At 48.6% G+C, this 19,729-nt stretch overlaps 1 protein-coding gene across 3 annotated transcripts in view; it reads left to right on the plus strand.

Annotated features, from left to right (window-relative positions):
- Positions 1-19,084, plus strand: part of GATA4 (GATA binding protein 4) — a 79,237-nt gene extending 60,153 nt beyond the window's left edge. For 2 of the 3 annotated variants that reach the window (XM_047761566.1, XM_047761565.1), the window contains exons 3-7: positions 9,777-9,946; positions 10,904-11,029; positions 14,595-14,682; positions 16,193-16,341; positions 17,405-19,084. In XM_047761566.1, the coding sequence (XP_047617522.1) occupies positions 9,777-9,946; positions 10,904-11,029; positions 14,595-14,682; positions 16,193-16,341; positions 17,405-17,587 (716 nt within the window). In that variant the 3' untranslated portion in view covers positions 17,588-19,084. The remainder of the gene's footprint in view (positions 1-9,776; positions 9,947-10,903; positions 11,030-14,594; positions 14,683-16,192; positions 16,342-17,404) is intronic. The other variant, XM_047761567.1, reaches the window with a different exon arrangement.
- Positions 19,085-19,729: the final 645 nt, after the last annotated feature.

Consider the following 19,729-nt stretch of genomic DNA (forward strand, 5'->3'; position numbering starts at 1 on the left):
ACAGCTCCGACTAGACCCCTAGCCTGGGAACTTCCATATGCCGTGGGAGTGGCTCAAGAAAAGGCAAAAAGACTACATACATACATACATAAATAAATATTTTTCTTTTCCTGTCTCTCTTTTTGGTAGGGAGGGGGTCCTTTTGATATATTCTAATGAATTATTAGAGCAGTTTCATCACTAGCAAGAGTGGGTTGATCTTTAGGAGTTTCTGCTGTGGCACACTGGGTTAAGAATCCAACTGTAGGAGTTCCGGTCATGGCTCAGTGGTTAATGAACCCGACTAGTGAGGACAGGGCTTTCATCCCTGGCCTCACTCAGTGGTTTAAGGACCTGGCATTGCCGTGAGCTGTGGGGTAGGTCACAGATGCAGCTTGGATCCTGCGTTGCTGTGGCTGTGGGTTAGGCCAGCAGATACAGCTCCGATTCAACCCCTGGGAACCTCTATTTGCCTCGGGTTTGGCCCTAAATAGACAAAAGACAAAAAAAAAAAAAAATCCGACTGCTGTGGCTTGGGTTGCTGGAGAGGTGCCAGTTTGATCCCCAGCACAGCAGGTTAAAGGATCTGGCATTGCTGCAGCTGTGATGGAGGTTAAAGCTGTGGCTCAGATTCAGTCCCTGGCTGGGGGAACTTCAATGTGCCATGAATGCGTCCATAAAAAAAAAACAGAGTGGGCTGATTTTTAACGCATTATGGAGTACTTTTCCATAACCACCCATTCAACTGTATATATTATATATATACACATATTATATATGTATGTCCATAGATAATCCTCTCAGCTGAATTATTATGTGTGTCCAGGAATGTACATCACAGTGGCCAGGCAGTCAAGTGGGCGAGGATCAGAGCCTACAGATTTTATTCCATCCTACTGGCAGGCCTGCTGCCTATTAGATACTTTAGGGCACTGGGTTTTGTTAAAATCTGATCAGTCAAAATGCGTTGTTTCTGTTTTGTGCTGAGCACTGTATGTGGAATGATTCAGCCTGAGAGCAGCATGGTGCTGACGAGGGCGAAGATCAGGTCAGGAAATGTTGCAGAAGTTTAGGTGAGTCACTCACCATCGCTGGACCTTGGTTTCTTTCACTGAATGTCCCTGGAATCACCCAAACATCTCTTACAGCTTTCAAGACTGTGTGCCTGCATTCAGGAGCCTTAGAGCTGGCATGGGGTGGGGGGTGGGTAACCAATGATGAGGGGCTGTTCAGAGCTTACCAAGTCCAGAGAAGGAAGGGTAGGGTTTGTGCGTAGCACCTGGAGTCCAGGAAGTAGCAAACATTTCCATTGCTGATGCCTAGTCCAGGTTCCCGTGGCTATAGCTGAGCTGAGGGCCAAGCCCAGCCTGAACCAGTTAGTGGCCAACTAGAAAACCCAGCATTTAGAGTAATTGTTGCCTCCTTTCCTTGCATTCTGTATGTACCTTGTCTGGAAGTGGTGACACTGGGGAGCAGGGGACCAAAGTGGGAGTGAGTGAGGCGGGGCTGTAGGATTCCTACCTGAGTTCCGTCAAGAGTGGCCATACATCTGATTTTAAGCCTATTGTCCCAGAATAATTAGTAATAAGCACCTTTGCCTCAGAAGTGTCCCCATTCTGGATGATGATGATGATGAGGAAGAGAGTGGTGGTTACAGGTTTAAGAGGACACGTGGTGCCAGCAGGGTGTCTGCTGGATGCAGCAGCCAGTAGAGACCGAGGCTCTTGCAGCCTGGCTAGTCTTCACTCATGTCCGCAGGCTTTTTCCCCAGTCCCTGGGGAGGACTCCAGACAGCTCATTCACTGGGGGGTAATGGACAGGAGGCGGCGGCTGCGGGTGGGGTGGGGTGTGGGCAGAGGACGAGGAGACTGCTGGGCAAAACGGTATTTGTAGAAACATTTCTTGTTAGAAGGGCAACATATCTCTTAGGGAGAGTTTTAAAATAGAAATCAAATGATAACACTATCTTTGAATGTTCCCTCCTTTGCTTTTTTCATTTGCCCCTTTGAAGACGGTCTCCCTGCCCATGGATCACAGGTGGGAAGGGGCCACGGTGACCCTCTCCATCCAGGAGTCTGCGGTGTTTAACTTCCAATCTAGTCAATCAAGTCATGTTCTCAGAACCTAACGCTGTAGAACTTTTTTTTTTTTAATTCTTTACTTTTTTTTGCTTTTTAAGGCCACACCTGCAGCATATGGAAGTTCCCAGGCTAGGGATCAAATCAGAGCTGTAGCTGCCAGCCTACGCCACAGCCACAGCCACGCCAGATCTGAGCTATATCTGTGATCTCCACTACAGCTTATGGCAACGCCGGATCCCCAACCCAACTGAGCAAGGCCGGGGATAGAACCCAAGTCCTCATGGATAGTAGGTGGGTTCCTTTCTGCTGCACCACAGCAGGAATTCCTAAGAACTTAATAGCCATACAGGAGTCAGTATCCTTCATGGACTTAACTTTGCACAATGCAGAAGGCTCGGGATGCCATCAAGACCGAGGGTCAAAAAAAAAAAAAAAAAAAAAGCACCAAGAAATTTCTCCTGGACTCATGAGTGACCCTCTGCATCATGGGGAAATCTTCACGCTGTAATTGTATCCCTGTATGTGGGGATTCTTGAAGGCCATGGAGAGGAAGCCTGGGAGGCAGCTCCCTAGCCGGTGTGCTGGATGAAGAGCATTGAAGCAGATGTGCCTTGAGCTGCTTCTGTGATCAGATGAGCTGGGTCAACAGAGTATGTGCTGACCCTGGGCTTCTTATGGTCCTCGTGGTAACTTCTGTCGTGACCCTAGGCTGTCTTTCATATACTAGTTTTCAAACTGTTCCTATTGACATTGTCTGCTGCTAGGGAAAGGATTGGGGTCCCTGACAGGAAGGTCCGCTGGCAGAAGCTGTGTGTTGCTGGGCCTGGGGCTAAGAAGCTAGCTAGTCAGTCTGGGTTGAAATCCCAGCTCTGCTATTTCCTAGGCAAGACCTGACTTCTCTGAACTCCATTAACATTCTTTTTTGGGAGGCACCCTCCTACTCTGTCCCTGCTGTGGACATTCTGGATAGGAATGTAGTAGATACTTGGGCACTTGTAGATCTTCATGGGAGAAGCAACAGGATGGAAGACAGACACTTGACTCTCCCTACAGCTCCTTCGGTGACAGGGCCCAGCCGAGTCTTCATCTCATCTTTCTCTGTGGGATGTGTAATTTCTCCTGGCACATTAGGGGGAATTAACTCCTGGCAACATGCTGTAAATATTTTCCTCCAGTCTATTAAGGCAAGAGGTGGTTCTTCAGCTTCCTTCCTTCCTTCCTTCCTTCCTTCCTTCCTTCCTTCCTTTCTCTCTTTTCTCTCTTTTTCTTTCCCTCCTTTGTTTCTTGGTTTTGGTGCTTTTGTTCCTTTCATTCAGAGTATCTTCTTTGTTTTTTGTTTTTTTAACCTGGCTGTGGATTTACCTCTTACCTGAAGCCTAAAAAGCCAGGCTCCTAGGTGAATGCTGATGTTTTCTCTGTGTGTGTGTTGGGGTGGGGTGGAAAATCTATTTCCAGTGTAATTACAGTATTCACCCGGAGAAAAGTTTAAAGGTCTGTCATATTACCCAGTGGCTATTAAGAAATGCAGTGTGCTGTTTCATGTTGGTTCTTCTCAGTTTCCTTGTTTGTAAATTTCTAAGCTGCCTAGGCTCTCATGGCAGTGGGTGGGATGTGGCGGAGACTATGCTTGGGCCGTGCGTTCTCTTCTGGGCTCACAGAGCAGCTCCGCTGGCCTGGTGGGAACTGTGCCTGTTCAGCAGGAGCTTCCAAAATAGGTGCTCTGGTCCTGCCAGCCGCCAGCGCTGAGCCCTCCCCGCAGTGACTGCCTGTCAGGCGGGCCTGACAAAGCCCAGAAGACTAAAGGCTCCAGAGCTGCCCCCAAACTTCGGGTTTGTTTGCTTCTTGTGCCCTAGACCCAGGCGCCAGCCCTGGGGACAGACCCTGTCAGGAAGTCCAGGCACAACCTGCTGAACTTTGGATGGGACTCAGGACTGGGGTTCAGCAAGGGACTTCGGGGTGTTGCCTGGGACTTTGTTCTGAAACCCCTTTGGCTTCGGGAGGTCTCTGGGAGGCCCCTCCCCTCTTTGCCTATGGTCTCGATTTGCAGCCTTGCAGCGTTGAATCGCTGCCTGAGGCATGGGTGATCTCCACTGTGTTTCTGCGCCTTCTCTCCCCAGAGAGGACAGCTTGGAAGGTGCTGGTGGAAGTGGGGGCCAGCGTTACAGCCCAGGCACCATTGCATTTGTCACATTGAACATAATTACTTGTTTTAAGTTGTATATCCCCAACTGGACTACAACTCTGAGCAAGGCTTTTTACCCCAGTTTTATCTAATATATCTCTAAGTCCAGCTCTTACTGCAAAGGCAGGTAGAGCAGACACATGGCACATGTTTGGGCTCTGGCATCCCCACCAGCCACACAGATTCCAGATGGACTCGGCATGAGGGTGAACGAAAGGAGGGTTTCTCCAACCGGGCTCTGGCCCAAGACCTAGCTTCCCTAGCAAGTGGAAGCCCCTCCAAGGATGGAGGGCATGACAGGCAGCTCTGTGGCACTGACCCAGTGAGCTGGCACACGAGTGGTGGCACCCATCAGCCTTTGCTCTCTCCAGCCTATGGGAGGCAAAGCAGCTGCCAGGAAGTGCCCACTGGGTGTTGCCCCCCCCCATCCCCAGCTGAGTCCTCTCCCTTCTCTCCCACCTCCCCTCTTTCCCTCCCCTGCCTTCCTCCTCCCAGCCCTGAATTGCTAGTCAGTGGGTGGGTTCCCCAAGATGGATGGAGCTGGTTGGGAGAGGTCAGGTCCCTGCCTGCGATTGTGTCACTTCTCCCTGGGGAAGTCAGGGTGGGATCCGTCAACCTCCTGGCACACATTTTTCTTCCAGGCACTTGGGTGGGAGTAGTTTGCCTTAATTCCTAGGAATATCCAAGCTTAAATTGGAGGCAAAAGAAATCAGGCTGGGTTTGTTTGTTAAAAAAAAAATTTTAGGAGTTTCCGTCATGGCTCAGTGGGTTACAAACCCAACTGGTATCCATGAGGATGTGGGTTTGATCCCTGGCCTCGCTCAGTGGGTTAAGGATCCCACGTTGCTGTGGCTATAATGTAGGCCGGCAGCTACAGCTCCAATTTGACCCCTAGCCTGGGAACTTCCATATGCTGCAAGTGTGGGCCCTAAAAAGCAAGAAAACCAAATTAAAAAAAAAAACAAACATTTTAAATAGGGGCAAGGGCACAGTTCATTTTGTCCTTTGGTTGCTAAAATGATTGTGAATTACTCTTTCTCATGTGCAGCAGTTCCGAGGCTTCGTAAGTTTATACAGTCAACCTGTCTCAAGTTCACTCCCTGCCCAAGTCTTGGGCCAAGTCTGAGAGTGATACACAGTTTACAGTTCTGAGAAAAGGTCAGACTCCCAAATCTCCTGGCTCTTTTATCAGCACCCCCCACCCCAGTATCCCCACACCAAGGTTCTCCCAGGTCTTTCCCACTCTCTACCAACCCTCCAACACTAACAATAACCCATCACTGTTATCTCATTTGGTGTTTGCAAAGCACTTTGCAGCCATTGTTGTGAGTTTTTCCTCTTATTTGCAAAGTACTTTACAACTATTATTACAAGTCTTTCCTCTGAATGTGGGGTAACACTGACCCACTTCCAAGAGATTCCCACTGCCTTCTAAGTGGTTGGTCCAATTCCTGCTTGGTGCCACACATTGGGTGGGTGGGGCTTTCACAAATCAAGGCCATTTCTCTGCCCTTCCTCATTAGACATCAGGCTGAGAAACTGGCTTCAGGCTGCTGCCCACTTGCCTTCGGGAAGTTCCACCCAGTGCCTTTCTATTGAGATGGTTGTTCCCAAGGTCCACACCACCAGATGTTAGTGCTGGCGTGGGGCTCACAGCCTGTCGCCTCCTGCTTCCTCTAGACAGAGTGCTGAAAGTACAGGGTCTGAACATTCTCTCCTTTCTTCAGTCCAAGGGGGAAAATATATGTATGTGTCAGATGTATGAAGGTAAACCAGTTCCTTCCCCCGCAGTGTCCTGGGAGTTACTTGAGATGATCAAAAAAAGTTTTTATTTTGTTCTTATTTTTTTATCATATTTTTAAAACTAAGCAGTTATAACATTACAGCATGGTGTTTTTATTTTATTATTTTTAATTTTTATTTATTTATTTATTTTTTTGTCTTTTTGCTATTTCTTGGGCCTCTCCCGCGGCATATGGAGGTTCCCAGGCCAGGGGTTGAATCGGAGCTGTAGCCACAGGCCTACGCCAGAGCCACAGCAACGCAGGATCCGAGCTGCGTCTGCAACCTACACCACAGCTCACAGCAACGCCGGATCGTTAACCCACTGAGCAAGGGCAGGGACCGAACCCACAACCTCATGGTTAACCACTGCGCCACGACAGGAACTCCAGCATGGTGTTTTTAAAAAGAAAAGTCCACACAATTGAATAGCCTATTAGAAGTTCCTTTCTGGCAGTCTCAGCTGTCCTCACAGTGTTTTGTGTGCTGCATTTTTCATTTAACTTGAGAGGTAAACATTTTTCTCTGTTGTTATGGTGTCTTTCTCATAATCATTTACAATTGCATCATGTTTCATTGAGTGGGTTGGATGACAAGACTCTCTGGTAGAAAATATTGAAACTCTGCCCATTTGGAGGTGTGGTGAGTTATGGGGAGACGTGGCATGTCTGATGGGGGTTTTTAGGAAGCACGGCCTTGACCTTCCATCCTTCTTTTGGTTGCTGTTGTAACACCTGATTCTTCGATGCAGGTCGGACTTCTGCACTTACTACCCTAAACGAGGTCTCTGCCACCTGAACACCCAATTTGATTAACAGGTCACCAGCATTCTAAGAGTAAGGTTTCCTCTTAGCTCCTGTAACATCTACTGGAATGCTTATATAGCAGATGCTCAAGTAAATATTTGTTGGTGACAAAGACATACGTGCTGACCTCCAGTGCCTTTCCCTCGGTCTGTAAAATAGTTGGTTGACTGTGTGTAACCCGGCTTGTGTTGCAAATGAGAAGTTTTTAAGGCAAGCTTCCGTGTTAGATTCTCAAGGCAGCATGAGGTCAGGATCCAGTAGGGAGACCAGGACTGCTAGGAGGGCTCCTGGAATGAGGTTCAGTCCCCCCCATGTAAAACAATGAGTGTTGGGGGGAAAGGGACCCTCCCCTCTAAAAAAGAGGAATGAGTTGAGAGAACTTTGTTTGCGCAGCCTTCTTTGGATGAACTGAAAAGAAGCTGGTTTGCTTATCTTTGAAAGGAAAAGAGTGTGAATCTTTATCTGTGAGAGGCATGTACTGAAATATGTACGAATGAAACGACGGAATATCTGAGATTTTCTTTAAAAAAAACCCAGGATGGGGGCAAGTGGGGCAAGGTAGATATGACTGGTCACAAATTGTTGGAAATTGAGTGATGATTAAATAAGAGTTCATTTTCCTATTCTGGCCACTCTTGAATATCTTTAAAATTTTCCATGATTAAAAAGAAATAGAATAATTGGGTTGTGCCCCATTTGGACTGGAGAGGTGATCTAAAAAAGCCCTCCATCATGATTTAGGCAGGAATGCCAGTATCAGTTTTGAGGCTGTAGTGCCATCTAGTGTTGATTGCAAGCACCCAACAACATTGCCAGTGCCCCTCCTTGGTTGGAGGTCCTCTTTTGAGCTCCCCTGGCCTGTCCAGTCCTCTCACCTCCTCACTCCCCACCGGAAGCCCTGGGCCAAGGGAGCTGGAGTGGAGCAATGTCCCGGGTGAGGGTGTGGTGGAGGCGTTGGCGGAGGTGGGAATGGCTATTGGTGGAGGCGTCCAGGTTGTTGCCTCCAGGCTTGGGGAAGCAAGCTGAGAACAGGAGTTGGCATGTCATGTGTGGCTCTGAAGGCAGGTGACCTTGCTGGAGGGTTCTCAATGTGACCCAGGTGCAAAAATAGCCTCTCTTGTGACCGGTGTGTGCTCAGCTCCCCAGCCTGAGCAAACAGCCCCTCACACCTGCACACTGTTGACTCACAGCTACTTGTTTGCAGGTGCAAATGACTGTTTGTGTACCCAGAGTTGAGGGGAGGGTCCCCCACCATCCTCTTCTCCAGCCCACGCTCCCTTAGAGCAGGCAGCGGGGCCATAGACCTAGCAGAATGTTTGACTTTAAACCCCAGGGCAAGGGGGCTAGGTCCTGAGGGAGGGAGAGCTTGTACCCTCCCCCACCAAATCTCCCCCTCAAGTAGAGGAAAATCCACTCTTGCCTCTGATAGTAGGGCAGGAACCATTTGGACGCCAGTGTGGCTGTATTTAGGGACAGAAAATTTAGAAATGACAGTAAATTTTCAAAATAGGAAGCACTATACATGAAGTCAGAGAGACTTCTGAAAGTCCTAAACTGGACTTTACATAGATCATGGGCAATGAGAAAAATAGGCCCAGCCTGTCTCAGCAAGATGGCTGAAATTTGTCAATTGTTAAGTGAGAGTGTGCAAAGAGGGCCATGTTCCCTTGGACGGGCTTTGTTGCTTATAATATGCACCTTTATTTCCTGTTCCAGTAAGCAAGAAAAAATGTCAGACTATGACAGCTTACCATACAGATGTGTTGAAATGAGAAAAAAGAGGTACAGCCTTTTTTTGCAGAAAAGTTTGAAAATTTTAAGAACTTTCAGAAAACATAGTCCCTTTGGCTCAGTGGTTCTATATCTAGAGAAGCATCCTAAGGAATGCTAAGAAGAGTGTACAAAATGAGAAGTATTTACAAAATGAAAGTCAGAAACTGGGTAACAACTAAGTAAAAGTTAATGATAATAGTTAAAGGAGGGCACATTTGTATGATGGGATAATATACTGCGCTAAAATGAATTTATGAAGAATTTCTAACATGGGAAAATGATTTGGTATGAAGTGAAAAAACAGGCTCAAAATGATACCGCTTGACCTCAAGTAGGCAAAAATAGGTCAATATATAAAGTATTGCAAAGGATGTAACAACAAAATGTTAATAATATGGTGATCTTTGAGTTACAGGATTATGCATGATTTCTGTAAATTTTTTTACACATTTCAGCATTTAAAATTTTTTCCCAAAGTAAATATTGATTGTATTTCTGTTGAAAGGGCCACAGAACCTCAATTTTGTTTTTTTTTTTTTTTGCTCTTCTGTGCCCGTTATCTTTTTTAAATTTTTTATTTTTTAATTACTCAAATGAATTTATCACATCTATAGTTGTATAATGATCATAACAATCTGATTTCACAGGATTTCCATCCCACAGCCCAGGCACATCCCCCCACCCCCCCAAATTGTCTCCTCCGGAGACCATAAGTTTTTCAATGCCTGTGAGTCAGCATCTGTTCTGCAAAGAAGTTCAGTCTGTCCTTTTTTCAGATTCCACATGTCAGTGAAAGCACTGGATGTTGGTGTCTCATTGTATGGCTGACTTCACTTAGAACCTCAATTTTGAAAGGGAATAAAGAGAGAAAGAAGGCCTTGAGTAGAACTTAGTGTTAGCTGAGCCCCAGGGCTCTGAAGGAGAGGCATCCAGGTGCTAGTGGTCTCTGCCAGACACACCAGGGGGAGCCGCATCGTGTCTGGGAGTCGTGCATCCACCTCCCAGGACACTGAGAGCCAATTCCCCAGGGTTAGGTCAGCACGCCGAAGAGCACGGCAGCTCCATTTTGCTGTCCTTGTGAGGGATGCTCGTGATTTCCTTGGTCTCTAGATCCTTCAACATGAAATTTCCAGGCACAGGCAGGGAACTAACCCTGTGTCGTTTCCCACCCAGTAGATATGTTTGATGACTTCTCGGAAGGCAGAGAGTGTGTCAACTGCGGGGCCATGTCCACCCCGTTGTGGCGGCGGGACGGGACCGGCCACTACTTGTGCAACGCCTGCGGCCTCTACCACAAGATGAATGGCATCAACCGGCCCCTCATCAAGCCCCAGCGCCGCCTGGTAAGCTGGCTGCAGGCTCCCGTCTTCCTTCTCTCAGCTCCGGCTTTCGCAGCCTGGTGGGAAATCCCTGGTTTTGAATTTGGAGGCTTCAAGTCATCTTTCAAAGAAGGTACAGGTTGAAGGGTTGGGTGGCAAAAAAAGTCATTTCTTATACCTCCAGAGTTAGCTGCAGCTGCAAGGATGTTTCAGACCATTTAGTTCAGCCCCTTGCTTATGTGGACGTGAAAGGTGAGGTTCAGAAAAGATGATGGCCTCGCCTGCAGTCACTTAGGTCCTGAGTCTCCCCGTGGGGACCAGAGTTCAGACTTTCTGCTCCCCAACCCATTGGCCCGGCATTGTTTGGAGTGTCTCCTGTGTTCAGGTACACCCCACGAGGAAGGTTAACTCTTCCTTTATGCACTGTGACTTACCTTGTTTGCAGTCGATCCATTGATAAAACCCAAAGACCAGGGAAATTAAGCCGGGTGTGCTGGGCCCTGTGGCTGGGGAAGAGTTTGGAGCCCAGGTTTTGGCTCCTGGGTCCCTGATCTTCTCTAGTATAATTTGATTCTGACCAATAGGAACTGCTCTTGTGAATATTAGGGAGAGATGAATGGGGAATAAACACTGGTGCTTCCCTTTCCTGTGGTCAGTCTTTGGTGATCCTTGGGTACATTCGTCCCTCACCCCCCACCTGAGCCCCCCACCTGAGCCAGGCTAATTCCAATTTGGGGACAAGCTTTTCTGCCTACAGTGCCCAGTGCTGGCTGCACTTTTTCCTGATGTGAGTAATTGGCCAAAACCGTTAGATTCGCTGTCTCCTGCAGCTTAGCCCTTTCTCCAGGGCACAGGGAGAGGCTCATGTCCCAGGCGTGGGTATCCCATGCTAGCCAGTCCCAGATTCTCACGCAGCCCCACCCACACACATACACTCCCTGCCTTTTCCTTGGCCCTGAGGATCTGTCTCCTGTGTTGCAGTCTGCCTCCCGCCGAGTGGGCCTCTCCTGTGCCAACTGCCAGACCACCACCACCACGCTGTGGCGCCGCAACGCTGAGGGCGAGCCCGTGTGCAATGCCTGCGGCCTCTACATGAAGCTCCATGGTGTAAGGGTTCCCTGACCATGTCCCGCTCTTTCCTCCACAGCTCGGGTCTCACCCCCCTTGTCCTCTGCAGATCATGATTCATTTTCTCCTTCTTAAAAAAGATACTCAAATCTGGAAGGGACCACCATTTGGGCTGCCGTAACAACACCACAGAATCATAAATCACAGAAATTAGTCTCCATGATTCGGGCTGGAGGTCTAGGATCAGAGGACAGCATGGTTGAGGGAGATGTGGCCTCACATGGTGGAAGGCGTGAGGGGTCTCTGTGGACTCTCTAGTATAAGGGCATTAATCCCATCCCTGAAGGCTCTGCCTTCATGACCTATCACCTCCCAGAGGCCCCACCTCCTAATACCATCCCCTTGGATGTTAGATTTGTGAACATGTGAATTTGAGGGGGACACAGATATTCAGACCACAGCAGAGACATTGCTATGGATCACCACTTCCATCTTTAATGTTACATTAATTTAATTCCCATTTACAGAAGAAACTCAAAAAGAGTCTATAGCTATGGTAGTATGATACATAAAAGGTAACAATTCAATGGATAAAGGATAGTTTTTTAAGAATGATTGTATTGGAATTCCCATCGCTCAGCTAAAATGAATCTGACTAGCATCCATTAGGACGCAGGTTCAATCCCTGGCCTTGCTCAGTGGGTTAAGGATCCGGTGTTACCGTGAGCTGTGATGTAGCTTGCATATGTGGCTCAGATCCCGAGTTGTTGTGGCTGTGGTATAGCCCGGCAGCTGTAGTTCAGATTTGACCCCTAGCCTGGGAACCTCCATATGCCTTGGGAGTAGCCCTAAAAAGATAAAAAGACAAAAAAAAAAGAACATTATTTATATGTAGTTGCTTATATATATATGTATATACACACACACACACACACACACATATATGAATGAATACACATACATACATATGCACGTGTTTAAGATTTTTTTTTTAAGACGAAACATAACAGGCTGTTATTCCAGTTACCTCACTGGGGATAGGATTGATGGTAGTGGGGTGGAAGGGGTTATTATTAACTTAATCTCATACATCTTATGTTTTCTTGTGATAATGAGCTTAAAAAATGGCTAAAAATATGATTAAGAATATTCATAAGAAAATACATCGACCCTTGAGCAATGTGGTGGTTAGGGAGGCCGACCTTCTGCACAGTTGAAAATCCATGTCCAACCTATAGATCACCCTATGTATATGTGATTTCTCCTTATATGTGTTTCCACATTGTCGGATTTAACCAACCACAAATCATGTAGTAACTGTTGAAAAAAAAATTCACGTGTAAGTGGACCCATGTGGTTCAAACCCATGACGGATGGTGGTGACGGTTGCATAATGGTGTGGATATACTTGACACTACTGAACTGTATATTCAGGGGTCAGCTGTACACTTCTATTTGCAAGGAGTGTGTACAAAGGTGTTTGTTGAATCCTGTAATAATGAAAATGAAAGAAAAAATTTTATGGGGAAAATGGTTCAAGAAACTATTGTTCTTCAATAGAGGAAAGATAAAAGAGACTGATAGAGGAATATTATATAGGTATTAAAAAGATTGTGTCTGTAAAAAATTAGAAATAGAGTTATTATACGATCCAGCAATCTACTTCTGGTATATATCCAAAAAAACTGAAGGCAGGATTTCCAACAAATATTTGTACACTCATGTTCACCGTAGCAATATTCACAATAGCCAAAAGGTAGAAGCAACCCAGGTGTCCACTGATGGATGGATAAGCGAAATGTGGTCTGCACACATAGTGGAATCTAATTCAGCCTTTAAAAGGAAGGAAATTCGGTCCCAGGCTACAACATGGATGAATCTTGAAGTCATTATGCTAAATGAAAGAAGGCAGTCACAAAAGGACAAACTCTATATGATTCTACTTACATGAGGTTCTGGAGTAGTCAAATTCCTAGAAACAAAGTAGGATAGTGGCTGCCAGGGACTGAGGGGAGGGGGGAATGGGGAATGACCATTTAATGAGCAAAGAGTTCCATTTTACAAGTTGAAAAGCGTTCTGGAGATGGATGGTGGTGATGGTTGCATAACAATGTGAATGTACTTGACGCTGCTGAACTGCGCATTTAACAGTGGTTAAGATGGTAAATTTTATGTGGTGTGCATTTTACCACAGGTTTTTTTTTTTTTTTTTTAAGTACTGGGGAGGGATGAGATAAACAGAAGGGCAGAGGGCAGAGGCGGGGAGGGGAAGACACTCTCCCCAAGGGTGGGAAGGCTGTCTCCTCTGACTCTTGGTTGGCTAGAAGGCAGTTCAAGTTTATGTGCGCTACTACTTTCTTTCTTGTTTTTTTTTAAACTTTATTTAAATTTTATTGAAGTACAGTTGATTTACAGTGTTAATTACTGCTGTATAGCAGTGATTCAGTCATATATTTACACATTTCCATTCCCCTATAGGTTACCACAGACTATTGAGTAGATTTCCCTGTCCTACACAGCAGTGCATTCCTTCCTAACAACTGCACATCTCCTCTCAGAAGTGATCCTTGCTTTTCCTTCCATCCTTGTGGGTGTGGCCTGTGTCAGTCCCTTACAGGAGACAAGCATAGCTCAGGGGCTAAATGGTTTGGATGGCCAGGCCTAAAAGAAACCAGGTGTGAAAAAGGCACACTATTTTAAAATGCTAAAAAGGTGACCTTGCAGGCCTGCTCCCCAACACTTGTTGAGGCATCCTGAGTGGCTCAGGAGTGACACTGACAATTGCTGCTTGTTTAAAGTCAGATGCTGTAAAGTCCTGTCCACAGCTGGTTTCTCTCACACCCTGGCCACAGAGCAGTCTCTCTGTCATAATCCCCGAAGTTCTCACTACCCGTGGAAACCACCGCTCGTTCCAGCTAGACTCAGTGCAGAGGTGCTCCAGGTAGAGTGACTTCACGTCTCCACTTGCCAGGAGAGTCCTTGACTATGCCCATTTTCTTGGCATAATTACTAACAGCACCCTCTTTTTACTCTCACAGTGTCTGGGGGTGGCTGATCGGTTAAAGGCTTTGGCACTTGCTGTTCTTGTGCCTGAAATGCATGCCCTTTGTATACTCAACTGCCTCCTACAAGCCAGCCATCACCTCCTCAGAGAAGCCTGCCTCGATGTGCCACTTTCCTTCCCCCAACACAGGACAGGGTCCAGTGCTTCTTTTCTGTTCTCCCACACCACCCTATCAGTCTGGTTATTTTCTATGTGTCTGTCTTTCCCAGCAAACTGTGCACCACTAGAGGGAAAGAGCTGTGTCTTTAGCTCTCCATTTCTCAAGTGTCTGGTATAATACCAGCATGGAATGTAGGTGCTCATTGCATTATTATTATTATTTTTTTTAGTAGATTAGATTTCTTGCTCATCAGGAGTTCTGGGCCTGATTCAGCCCCAGGGTTTGTAGAGGAATTGTGTATATCTGGCCTTCTTTGTGTGTGTGTGTGTGTATGTGTGTGTGTGCACGCACGCGTGCGCACGCTTGCGTGTGTATGTGAGAATACCGCTGCAGATCATGTACAAATGGAAAACCATGTATATGGACTTGTGATCCCCTAGGTCCCCAGGCCTCTTGCAATGCGGAAAGAGGGGATTCAAACCAGAAAACGGAAGCCCAAGAACCTTAACAAATCGAAGACGTCAGCAGGTGAGGAAGAGGTCTGAAATTCTGTGAATAATGCAGCAGCCCTGGGAGTGTGTGAGCATGTGTATCTCAGGTGTAATGACAGCGTCATCCATCTCTGGCCGGATAACCCGGATAACCCAGTGCAGAAGTAACATCGTCAAGGAACATGTCGGGGCCTTTGAAGCAGCCTCAACCCAAATTGGGGCCTGATTTTTGCTAGTTGCAAAGACTGTGGAGGTCCAGCTGGACCCCTTGAGGGCCTGAAGGGAAAAGGAACATTCCTCAGTCCCTCCATCTTTGTGCTGCAGCCACGCAAGCGCTCAAGTTCTTTCAGTTCTCTTTGAGCCAACTGGGGTCTGGGAAGACAAGGTCCCATTAGGCATATTTATAATAGATTGATTTTTAAGCCAGTGTATAATTAAAATCATGTAATGCTGTGTATTTACAAAGTTCCTTCACAAATGTTATCTCACTGATCCTTAAAGACTCCCATGAGACCCCATTTATGACGCCCATTTTACTAAGGAGCAAGCTGAGGCTCAGAGAGGGCAGTGACTTAACAAGGGTCGCACAGCTGTGAATAGGTAGATCTGGAATGAAAACCCAAGTTTTTACACTTCAAGCTCCATATTCAGCTCAGTATACACTTTGCCTTCTCAGTTTCTAGGTTTAAGAATGAGGCCCGCTACCAAGATCACTCCCTCTACTACTATCGAATTAGAGATTTCACTGGGAAATGCTGTGGTTCCCAAGAAAATAAGTCAGCTGATCTGCTGGAGAGTTCATCTTCTAATCTAAGGCATGACAGGGTCAGATAAAACTCCCTGTCCCACTGCTGGGAACAGGACCAAAGTTCTCCTTTCCTGACTCCACAGTGGCTCACCCCTCTGGCAGTCACAACTTAGGAGAACATTGAGTGTCTCAAGCCAGTGGTTCTCCCAAGCCAGTGGTTCTCAGATCCCTGCTTCCATGTTGTAAACATCAGCACTTTCCCCTTGGGGGCCCCATCTCTTTACATGGTGGAGTCACAGGGAGAGCTGGCCTCAATTCAGGTGTTCAAGCCTCCATCTGAATTCCAAATCCAGGGAGCTCAATATCGCAGCAGAAATTAACATGAACTGACACAGGCTATTTATAGCTCTATCCCATGTGTGAATACACACGTGTTTTCTGTGGAACTAGTGATGTATTTAATTACAGGGTGTTGTCTCAGAGCTGCTGGAGGTATTCTATGATATATAGGTTTTGCCCTTTTTAGTCCAAAAATTTTGACTCTTGAGACACACGTGGCAAGGGTTTGGGATAAGGGGAAGTGAGCCTGTCATTTGCAGAAGTCCCTCAGGTTTCTGCTGCTCTGCTTCATGGTGAGGCCCTAGCCCAGCATGGATGAAGGACCTGCCTCCCCACCCCCCAGAAACCAGCCCCCCCACCCCCCGCAATCGTAGGTAGACAAAACCATGAGCATGGCTCTACCCTGGCTGTCTCTTCATCCCTGCCCCTGGGTGGGTGTTCTGACTCTGCCTTGTTCTAGGTCCCTCGGGCAGTGAGAGCCTCCCTCCCACCACCAGCGCTTCCAGCAACTCCAGCAGTGTGGCCACCAGCAGCAGCGAAGAGATGCGTCCCATCAAGACAGAGCCCGGGCTGTCGTCCCACTACGGGCATGGCAGCTCTCTGTCCCAGGTACTGCCCGTGGGGGAGGAACTCCACACCACAGGCCAGGCCAGCTCGGGAGGCGAGGGGCTGTCTACACAGCACATCTGACCAAGCTACAGCGATCTGGACACACAACTGTGATACAACTGTGATACACAAGTGTTTAGCAGCTCCTCTGTGCCAGGACCTGTGGAGACAAGGAGGCAGTACGGGGCTGGCATGCAGCGTGACTACAACTGAATCAGACTGCGAGAGATGAGGGAGGACTGGGAGGTGGAGCGGGCTTTCTGAGCCAGTCAGTCTCCTAAGTGAGCATGGTTTGACCTTGGCCATGAGGATGGGTACATTTTGACAGAAGGAAGGAGAAGAGGTCCCTCCTGGCGTGGGCAAAGGTGTGGAAAGTGCAGAGGGCAGGTGGGTGGGTTGGGGTTGGTGAGGAGGTCACAGGCAGGACACAGTGAGGGTTGGCTGCAGGTCCAGCTCCATTTGTGTGTCCAGATGAGCAGCAGAACCCTCATTTTCTTCTTTCACATATGACAGCATCCCTGCTCGTCCAGCCCTTCCCCCTGAGGCCCCCCCATGTGGGATCTGGATGTTTCCAGGCTTGGTCCTGGTGCCCTACTAACTCTGTCCTCTCCTCTGCCTGTGTTTGAGGGGGTGTATCCTCAGGAGCCTTCTGCTGTCAGGGTGGAGAGAAGCTGGGCCCACAGGACCAGGAGAGCGAGAGCCCTTTCTGGGCAGGGAGGATGGCTTCTTTCTGAAAGTGGAGACTGATGGTGATGAGATTGTAGAAAATAGCCCACATAACCATCCAAGGCTCCAGAGAAACGGGAGCAGTCACAAAGCGACTGGGTCTGTACTCAGGAGCAGCTGATGAGTCACGCAGGCCCTTGCCCCCCCCCACAGCGCAGGGGTCAGAGCAGAGGGCTGTGTGGTGCCCTTCCTGCCCTTGTCCTTTGGCCCTCTCCTCTTGACCCCTTCCTGGGGTGGGAGCCAGTCTGGGCAAAGCTGCAGAGTGGGGCTCAGCCTCTCCAGCTCAGACCCCCGACTGAGCCCCTCCAGTGATGCTTCTTATACTTTTCACTTTCAGACCTTCTCAGTTAGTGCCATGTCTGGCCACGGGCCCTCCATCCACCCGGTCCTCTCGGCCCTGAAGCTCTCCCCGCAAGGCTACGCATCTTCGGTCAGCCAGTCACCGCAGGCCAGCTCTAAGCAGGACCCTTGGAACAGCCTGGCCCTGGCTGACAGTCATGGGGACATAATCACTGCATAATGTCACCTCCTTCCCTCTCAGATTCCTGCATGGACTTGGGACTCGGAGGACAGCCAAGAGGAGGCTCTGAGCTCCCGGGGGCTAGCCTGCTCTGTCTGGGCCTGACTCCAGACAACCGGGAAGAAACTTGAAGTCGATGATTTGGTTAGGGGAGTGGGTGCTGGACTTTATGGGATACTTTTAAAGCTGGGGGACTGGAGAGTGCCTCCCTGCCCCCCTTTGCTGGGAGCTCACCTTAGGCCTTTCCACTGAGGTGGAGACTTCTTTCTCGTTTTCTGCCCCTGGCCGGGAGAGGAGAGGGCCTTCTCCCTTGACTTTCCAGTGCAGTGCCCAAGCTGGTGGTCTTCCCCACCCCTGGGATCTGAGAGCAGGCGCAGGGCACAGGGCACAGGGCACAGGGTCCTGGGCCCCGCTCCGGCCTGAATCAGGGCACCTCTCTGACAAGCGTTTGGATGCGTGGGCCTCTGGGAGGCTCCTGCCCTGGCCCAACACTCCTCCTCGGGCTCGGCACACCCCGCACCTCTAATACTGAATCTTGACTCCAAACCTGCCGGTGGTAGGGCCAGTGTTACCGGACACTCAGTGAGGAGATGGAGGAAGGGGCCCTCTTTCCCACCACAGAGTGGCTTCCGCAGCCTGGCAACCTCACCTCCTTGCAAGTTCCTTCCGTGGCTAAAATCGCTCCACTGCTCTCAGTGGTCAGCTCTGCCTACAGCTTGAACATGTCTCTCCCTGGCAAAACAGGAGTTCGGCCCTTCAGCCAAACGGAAGCCCCCCCAAGCCTCCCCGCTCCCAGCCCTTCTTCTACCCCATCAGCCCTGGGGGTCTGGAGTGAGAACAAAAAAGGTTCTGCTGCTAAAGCCAGTTTGAGTAGCATTCATCTAAGACTTGAGATCCTTCTGGAGAGGATATGCAGTGGACCTTCCCCTGGGCTGGGCCTCCTGTGCAGGGGCGGGGTTTTCAGCTTGGATCTTGAGGATGCGCCCTCCTTTGGTGGAGACTTGTCTATAGTGCAGGCAGCAGGCTGCAGCCCCTGCACCCAGGCCTACCTTCAGCAGAAATCTTTTGTCCTGGAGTTTTCAGCATAAATTCACATGAACACAGCACAACTCATGGAAGAAAGATGAGAATGAGAGGAGACCCCGAGGGTGGGTCCTATCCTCACAGCTTGGGAATTGGCCTCCTCTCCAAGTTGCTGTTTCTACTCTCAACGCTGGGCTCATGAAGACGCTCGCTTCTGCGTCCTGGTTGCCAACCGAGTGTAGCTGCCTGGCTTTCCTCTGTGCTACTCCAAACACCCAGCCCCTACCCAAATCCTCCCGGCTGTAGCAGAGTATCTTTAAACCCAGGTTCTGTTTTAATCATCATTTACATTGCTTTCTTCTGTGAAAGCCCCCCTCATATACTGTCCCTAACCCACAAACCTGCTAACATTGTCTTAAGGTGAAATGGCTGTAAAATCAGTATTTAACTAATAAATTTATCTGTATTCCTCTGCCTTTTCTCCTCCTCCCTCTGAGGTCTTTTCCTGGGAGGTTGGCTGCTGCTCTTTGCAAGGTAGTCCTGAGCCACTGAGGGCCCTTTGCCAAGCTGCTCCAGGCTGCATCTGAATCACTTCTCCATTCCTATTGGCACTTAGCCCAGACTTCCTCCATGTGTGATGGGGGCTAGTGACAAAGACACACATCCCAGTCCTGGTACTGACTAGTGTGTGACCTTGACAGGTAACCTCTAGGTTTGGTTTCCTAGGAGAGGATTGGACCAGCCTTTAAAGTTCCTGTGGCCCAGAAGTTGCCACCCAACAAAGGGGTGCACTTTTAGAGCTCCCCTTGGGGACACCAGTGGCTGGAGCATGAGGCAGAGCTTCAGAGCAGTGGTCTCTCCTGCCCACCTGGATAAGATGTGCACTGGAGAGTCATGCAGACTGGTCCCGCCATCATCTCCTTTAGGGTTTGATCCAAACAAGCGGCTAGAAGGCCGGGTAGTACCCCACCCCAGTGGGAAAAGAGGTGAAAACTTACCCTATGTCCATTTTGTCCTCACTTCCTTAGGCTACAGAACTGCTTAGTTGCCTTATCTTAAAAGTGGGCTGGGGCTGGGGGGAGTGGTCCTAAGGCGTGTGGAATGGGACCCAGACAAGCA

This window comes from Phacochoerus africanus, chromosome 15, assembly GCF_016906955.1.
Source record: "Phacochoerus africanus isolate WHEZ1 chromosome 15, ROS_Pafr_v1, whole genome shotgun sequence".
Classification (NCBI taxonomy): Eukaryota; Metazoa; Chordata; class Mammalia; order Artiodactyla; family Suidae; genus Phacochoerus; species Phacochoerus africanus.